Source organism: Mus caroli, chromosome 10 (assembly GCF_900094665.2).
Source record: "Mus caroli chromosome 10, CAROLI_EIJ_v1.1, whole genome shotgun sequence".
NCBI lineage: Eukaryota > Metazoa > Chordata > Mammalia > Rodentia > Muridae > Mus > Mus caroli.
The window spans coordinates 57220852-57228814 of record NC_034579.1 but is presented as its reverse complement, the minus strand read 5'-3'; the positions used below and the strand labels follow the sequence as shown (position 1 = coordinate 57228814).

The following is a 7963-nucleotide window of genomic DNA, read 5'->3' as shown; positions in this document are numbered from 1 at the left end:
TGGGGTATTGTTATTAATAACATGTGTGATTGATGCACAGGGGTATGGATTATCTCATTATGGTAGTTATAAAGGTGGTGTAGTTAAAAATAAAAACGGTCGCACAAGCAAAAGGAACATGAGTTTGAGACCAGCCTGGGGGACATATGGCGACTCTGTCTCTCTCTGTGCCCACCCCTGATTATTATATCGACATTATGGATGGTAAGTCTGAAATGACCCTCAGGTCTTGCCGAAGCACCTTGCTCTTTATAGTATTGAGTTCATAGTTAAGTCTAATGTCTGTCCTGCCCGTTTCCTTATTCCAATAGATCTTTATCCTCAGGGACCCAGGGCCTCAATTCCAGCCCAGCCTGTTTGTCCTTATCGCTCTGCGATGCCGGCCATAGTCTGCAGGGCCAGATCTCGTCCTTTCCTTTGGAGTTCTTGGGGCATGATCGAGTGCAACGTCAGAATCCCCAGACCCTAACCAGGGTGGCGCCCCAGGCTTTTGCTACCGCCTCTCTCTCGCTAACCCTGCTTTCCTCAAAATTCTCAAAAGAAGGGGATACACTAGGGGAGGAGACAGACCCTGGAACTTCAGAAAACCATGGATGAGAGGGTCCTCAGAGTCCTCTGCTGTGAGATGAGGAACCTGGCCAGGTCCAAACCCAGAGACGCCAGAGAACTAGCCTGAGAGGTCAGGAGCGGAGCAAAGGCTCAAACCTGGGTCACCTCCCACGCGCGACCTGGGTCCTCCGGGCCCTGCGGGTGGGCGATGCCACCTGCTCTTCTGGTTGCTGTGGGAACCGGGAGTGACAGCGACGCCCTGGAAAGCCCCGCCCCACCCCGCCCCCCTCAGTGGGCTCCCGGGGCAGCCGAGGTGGGCTCAGTGATCGCGAGTCCCGCGAGCCGGCGGTATGGCGCGGCCCGTGCAGCTGGCGCCGGGTTCGCTGGCGTTGGTGCTGAGCCCGCGGGAGGCCGGGCAGGCGGCGGGGGAGCCGGGCGGCCGCGCGCTCTTCCGCGCCTTCCGCCGCGCCAACGCGCGCTGCTTCTGGAACGCACGGCTGGCGCGCGCCGCCTCGCGGCTGGCCTTTCTCGGCTGGCTGCGGCGCGGGGTGCTGCTGGTGCGCGCGCCCCAGCCCTGTGTGCAGGTGCTGCGGGATGCGTGGCGTCGCCGAGCCCTGCGGCCGCCCCGAGGCTTCCGCATCACCGCGGTGGGTGAGTGCGGGGCGGAGGTCGCCAGCGGCCCGGGTCATAGCAACAGGTTCCGGGAGCGCGTGGGTTCCTGGTGGTAGGGGAGGGGGCCCTTTAGGAAAAGTGAGGCTCGGGTCCGAAAGAGAATCCGATTGCTCCTTCCTTCCTTCCTTCCTTCCTTCCTTCCTTCCTTCCTTCCTTCCTTCCTTCCTTCCTTCCTAGCTTCCTTTTCTTTTTCCTTCTTTCTTTTCCTTTCTCCTTTCTTTTCCTTCCCTTTCCTTTTTCCTTCCGTCTTTCCTTCCCTTTTCTTTCTCTATTCCTTTCCCTTCCCCCTTCCTTAACTTTGCCTTCCTTTCCTTTTTCCTTTCCCTTCCTTTTTCCTTTCCTTTTTTTCTTTTCTTTCCCTTCCCTTCCCTTCCAGTCCCTTCCCAGTACCTGGTGTTCCTGTCCTGGGTGGAGGAGTGGTCTTAGGTCACTCAACTTTCAGAAGTTTGAGGTGGTGGTGGGGGGGTCATCCTTAACTGGTGGGGAAAAGAAACAGATGGTGCTGTGGACACATCACACATCATTCACCAAATAGAGAAAGTTCCACCTCCCAATCTTTTCAGACTAACCCATTTGTTTCTCGGTTGAGAAACTGAACCGCTGCACTGGTTACTGACACAGGCCACTAACCTCTGGCAACTGTGTCAGCTCCCAGTAACAGCTGGTTCTGTCCTCATTCTGTTTGTGGGGGCTGTGGGACCATTTGATGGTTTGGTGGTGACAAGCCCGTTGTTTCAAGGAACCTCTCCATCTTAGTCTTAGTCACTGGTTCTCCTCTTCCTACTCCTCCATCCCCAGAGAAGCAGCAGCAAAAAAACATTTGTTTTACACCTAATGCTGTGTGTGGTCTTGTCCAGGAATAGTGACCTCCTCTGGCCTGAACCTGGGAAGGTCTCTAACCTTCATGGCATCTGCAGACCACCCCCCCCCCCAGCCTGTCCCCACATTTCTTTGATTAAGAAGAGAGATGGAGCCGGGCGTGGTGGTGCACGCCTTTAATCCCAGTACTCGGGAGGCAGAGGCAGGCAGATTTCTGAGTTCGAGGCCAGCCTAGTCTACAAAGTGAGTTCCAGGACAGCCAGGGCTATACAGAGAAACCCTGTCTCAAACAAACAAACAACAACAAAAACAAACAAACAAACAAACACAAGAAGAGAGATGGTTGCTAGACTACATAGATAGGGTCTCATCTGTCAAAAGAATGGTTTCCCGGTTCTGAAACAGGGAGCCAGGTACCCAAAGTTGGAATCTTCTGCAGACAGGCTGTATTTTGAAAAAAGGGGCTTTCAGTTGCGTCCTGGGCTTCTCTGGTTTGAATTAGCGGTTACATTCTCCTGTCTCCTGACTCCTTTCAAAGGGTGAGCGTACTGTGTACTGCAGAGAGGGAATTGGATGCAGTGTGTGTGGGGGGTGGGGGTGGGGGGGTGTCTAGACCCCAGGGCTGAAGTAAGAGAGGCTTTATGTAACATCTGAGGCAGCCATTGTGGCCCAGGGAGCCATGGTGTATGCTGGTTGTAGGCATAGAAAGGGGAGCTGGCTATTAGTCCTTTCTATCATTGCTACACCTGAGCAGTGCCCATTGACACAAAAAGATTCGCCAAAAATCCTCTATGTTTATTTATATCTGGGTGTACGTGCCTTGATACATATTGAGTGGTTGACTGACAGCTCTTGGGAGTTAGTTCTCTCCTTCCACCATGTAGAGCTCAGGGATTGAACTCAGGTTTTATTAACAAGGTTTATTTTAAAAATTTAAATATAATTTAAAGTTTTTTTTTAAAGAATAAATGTTTATGTGGTGTGGGAGGGGCACACATGTGCTCTGACGTGTGTATGAGAGTCCAGGGGACAGCTTAGAGGGGGTCAGGTTTCTCCTTTCTCTATGTGGGTCCTGGGGATTGAACTCAGGAAGCTTGGTAGCAGGCATCTCTATCCACCTAGCTGTCTCACCAGCTCTCTTTATGTGATTTGGGAACCTTTGGAAATGATCCAAAGGCTCAGAAGAAATTGCCTGTTTCTATGTCCATCTTTGATAAAGGATGGATGGCCAAGAAGAAATTGAAAAAGATAGACCCACTGACCACATTCTTCTTTTGTCTCTGTGTAGCGTCTTCCTTCTGTGCTGAGGCGGAGTCTCTCTGCAATGGGGATGTTTCTTTAGCGTGTGTGTGTGTGTTTTTTTTAAGATTTATTATTTTATATGTGTGTGAGCCTGAGTGTGTGCAAACGCATCTTGTGCATGCAGATACCCACCGAGGCCAGAAGAGGCGTCAGATGCCCCGGAACTGGAGTTACAGCTGGTAGTGGGCCACCATGTGGGTGTGAGGATTGAAACCTGGATCCTCTGAAAGAGTAGCTGGTGCTCTTAGTCACTGAGACATACATTTATTTATTTATTTATTTATTTATTTATTTATTTATTTATTTATTTGAGGTAGGGTCTAATGCCGCCCACGCTGGCCTCAGGTTGCCTGTGTAGCCAAGGTTGCCTTGAACAGGTCTTCCTTCATCTACCTCCTATGCCTTGTTTCTGGGAGTTGAACCCAGGGCTTTATGCATGCCAGTCAGTCACCCTGCCAAAGCAGCCACAGTGTCTGCCTGGGGAAGAGCTGTCTGAGCTAGGGAAGGATGCCAGATGCCCATGGGGTGGTTAGGGATGCTTTTGTTTTGATTAGGATCGCTAATTACCATCTAGCTTGATGATGTCAGAGTCACAGGAACAAAGAGTCTGAGTCCGCAGGCAAAGGCTCCTGGACTGCCTTGAGTCTCAGAAGGTGATGACAGTAGGAGATGAAGTCTCAGTCTGTGCTCCCATCTCTGGCAGCAGCGGGCTTCCAGAAGCCAAAAACAGGCTCCTGGGGACCCAAAGGAAGAGCTGCTGGGGCCAGGCACCCGTCTTGACTCTCTTCTTAGAGTAAAAATACTAAAAAGGAACACAGAGGCCAGTTTGGTCTCTGCTGTTGTTTGGATCTTTTGGAAGGCTCGTACATTTTTGCATAAAAGGCATGTGGGCAAAAGAGTGTGGAAAGCCATCCTCAACTCGGCTGTGCTCCCAGGGCCCTTTTTAGGCTATTGGAGCTTGCAGGGATCTCTCAAACCCTGAGGGAAAAACTGGTATGGAGGGAGTTATCCTCTACTACCTGGTGAGAGTTCATCTCCAGCCTGGGCTGGGTAGGACTTTGTCTGGAAAACCAAGTGCCACTGAGGTGGTTCAGCAGGGCATGGCATTTGCTCGGCAAGCCTGGGGACTTGAATTTGATCCCTGAAACCTTTGTAAAGGGGGAGGGGGAGAACAGGTTTTGGGGTGCGCGCCTCTGACCTCCACACATGCCCTGTGGCATGGGCACCCACCTCAACACAGCAATCATTAAACCGGCAATCAAGACAAACAGGAAGACAGAGCACTCATTGTAGTAAGAAGGGATTGGGGTCCAGGGCGCAGCTGAACTGGGGAGAACAGAGGCTGTGTTCCCTCCGAGGCTGGTGCACTTTGCATGGAGATCATTTCTCTCACTCAAAGGAAGCTAAGGTGGGGACAGCAGAGTATTTCCCTGAGAATGGGGCACTGAAACTTCAGCCAGAGGGCCGCAGGTGGCTGCTCTTTCAGTGCCTAGGGTCTCAAGTGCTTTGTTAGGGGCGGGGTCGTTTTTCTTTTAGTAGCAAATTGCATTAACTCACGAAAAGGGGAATCCTAGAAGCTGTTTGGAGACAGCTGGTTTGCTTTCCCAGCCGAGCTACCAGAGGTGGGGGGCAGGGGCATGGCCTTTTGTTTGAACAGCTCCAAACAAAAGGCTATATAGGTAAGCCTGGCAACAGTGGGATGTCGCCAGTCCACATCTGCTCTCACGCTTAGCAGGTCTTGGAAGCTTTGTTCTCTCTCTTCTCTCTCCCCTCTCTGTGATCTCTCACTGAACCTGGAGTTTACCAAGAGCTAGACTGGCTTACCAGTGGACCCCAGGATCCTTGCTCCACCCACACCCAAAGCTGAAGGTCCAGGAATACATCCTCACAGCCCTCACATGCCCATGTGTTCTTGACAGAACCATCTCAGCCCCAGCATCTTCTCACATTGAGTGAAGATGTCCTGAATGGCTATTCTTCTTCTTCTTTTTTTTTTTTCTATTAATTCATGTGTATGGGTTCCTCCCCCGAAATGTGTGCATGTGTATCATGTGCGTTCGAAGTACCTCTGGACATCAAATGACAGCAACAGGTCCCCTGAAACTGAGTTAGGATGGTGGTAAGCTACGCTGGGAATCCAACTCTAGTCCTCTTCAAGAACAACAAGTGCTCTAGGCCACTCTCCAGCCCCTGGTGGCTTTTTAAAAATGTGTGTGTGTGTGTGTGTGTGTGTGTGTATTTTTGAGACAGGATCTCACTATGTAGTCCTGGCTATCCAGGAACTTGCTACCTAGATCCGACGGGCCGACATAAATGCTTCTGGTTCACCTTCTGGAATCTGGGACCGAAGGCGTGTGTCAGCACCCCGTGGCTATTTTTAAGTACAACCTTCGTGAAACTGAGGACATGGCTCACTGAGTAAAGTACTTGTTGCACAAACCCAAGGACCTGAATTTGGATCCCCGTCATCCATATAAAAAGCTAGAAGCGTTGGTGTGGACCTGTGATCCCAGCACTGAGGATAGGGAGAGGTAGGCAGGTCCCTTGGTTTGTTGGTCAGCCAGCAGTGAGAGACCCTGTGTCGATAAATAAATAAATAAATAAATAAATAAATAAATAAATAACCTAGGCCAGGTGGGGTGGCGCACGCCTTTAATCCCAGCACTTGGGAGGCAGAGGCAGGCGGATTTCTGAGTTCGAGGCCAGCCTAGTCTACAGAGTTCCAGGACAGCCAGGGCTATACAGAGAAACCATGTCTCAAAAAACAAAACAACAACAAAAACCCAACGAATTAAACTAATTCTAGCACTCAAAAGGCAGAAACAGAAGGCTCAGGAGGACCAGGAGTTCCAAGACCACTCAGCCACATAGGGAGATGGAAGCCAGTCTGGGCTATGGAAGGCCTTGTTTCAGAATAGAAAGAAAGGGGGGGGGGAGGAAGGAAGGAAAGAGATTGGTTTAATTCCTGTCTTTTCTCTTTTTATTGGAGTTGATTAAACAGCTAACGTTTTGAGTTTGGGAACTGAATTTGCTGGGCAAGCTCTAAGTCACACAGTTAGGTTCTTCCTGCAGTAATAACAAAATGTTCCTGGGGGCGGGGTGGGGTGGGGCCGTGTAGCTTAGGAGGTGAAGTGTTTGTGTCACATGCAGGCAGCTCCGGTTTGATCCTCCTTACTGTGTAAACTGCCTGTGGTAGCACAGGCTCCATTATAACCCCAGCCCTAGGGAGGTCAGGAGGTGGAGACTGGAGGGTCTCTGATGCAGCTAGAGCTGCAGAGTGAGACCATATCAGAGAAATTTTGAAGTAGTTGTGTAAGTCACACATAGTGAGTTCAAGGCCTGGGCTACATGAGACCCTCTCAGAAATCCATAGATAGATAGATAGATAGATAGATAGATAGATAGATAGATAGATAGATAGATAGATAGAAAGATAGATGAATGGATAAATGGAAGGATGGATGGATAGATTGATCGATGGATGGATGATGGATAGATAGATAAGTAGATAAATAGATAATAAAATAAACATGTCGTGGCTGGCGAGGTGGCTCAGCAGTTAAGAGCACTGACTGCTGCTCTTCCAAAGGTCTTGAGTTCAAATCCCAACAACCACGTGGTAGCTCACAACCATCCCTAATGAGATCTGACACCCTCTTCTGGTGGCATCTGAGGACAGCTACAGTGTACTTACATATAATAAATAAACAAATTTTTAAAAATCCCAAACAAAATAAAATAAACATGTTATTCTGTTGGTGAGAAGTGTCTAGCTATGGCTAGAGAGACTGATGTCTGACCACCACTGTGGTAGCTAGCCCTCTTTCTGGATGGATGTCATTGTCAGCTTGGTTATTTTTCTAGCCTGGTGAATGCTTGGGTCTCTCACCTCATCCTCAGCCCTCCTCTGGGGTCAAGACCTTTCCCTCCCTGGGAGGTTGTCAGACTCACGCTGGCCTTTGGGACTTTTTCCTCCTGGGGCATTAAACAAAACCAGCTGCTCTCAGCTCCCAACTCCCCAGCCCTGTCTTAGGCCATGTTGTTTTTTTTTTTTTTTTTTTCCCTAAGTTCATTTACTGGGTGTTTGTTTGCCTGTGTGTTCTGCTTCGTTGTTTATTCTGCTCAGAGGCACCTGCAGGCTTCCCAGTGGGGTGTCACCTGCACGTGGTCATCAGACTACACGGGCTGGATAAAACATCTCATACTGAACAGTGTCCAGCAAAACCCCATGCTAGCGAAGAACACGAGACTCAGTGTTCCCCACCATGGTGACTAGAACAGCCAGCGTTCTCAGAGAGGGAGAAGGAAGCTGCTTGCCAAAGAGCATTTGCAATATTCAGATCATTTGATGATAGCCTTAAAAGAAAAGATTATTATTTCACGTGTATGGGTGCTTTGTCTGCTTGTATGTCTGTGCACCTCCACCTGTGCACCTGCTGTCTGCAGAGGCCAGAAGAAGGCCTTAGATCTTTTGAAACTTTAGTTACAGACCATTGTGAGCCCTTGGGAAGAGCAAGCAGCCAGTGCTCTTAACTGCTGAGCCACCGCTCAAGCCCTGATAATTACTCTTTTTTGAAACTGTTTGCCGGGTGTGGTGGTGCATGCCTTTAATCCCAGCACT

At 49.8% G+C, this 7963-nt stretch overlaps 1 protein-coding gene across 3 annotated transcripts in view; it reads left to right on the top strand.

Annotated features, from left to right (window-relative positions):
* Positions 1-879: 879 nt before the first annotated feature.
* Positions 880-7963, top strand: part of Stox1 (storkhead box 1) — a 63964-nt gene continuing 56880 nt past the window's right edge. For 2 of the 3 annotated variants that reach the window (XM_029482191.1, XM_021175066.2), the window contains exon 1: positions 880-1200. In XM_029482191.1, coding sequence (XP_029338051.1) covers positions 900-1200 — 301 coding nt within the window. In that variant the 5' untranslated portion in view covers positions 880-899. The remainder of the gene's footprint in view (positions 1201-7963) is intronic. The other variant, XM_029482192.1, reaches the window with a different exon arrangement.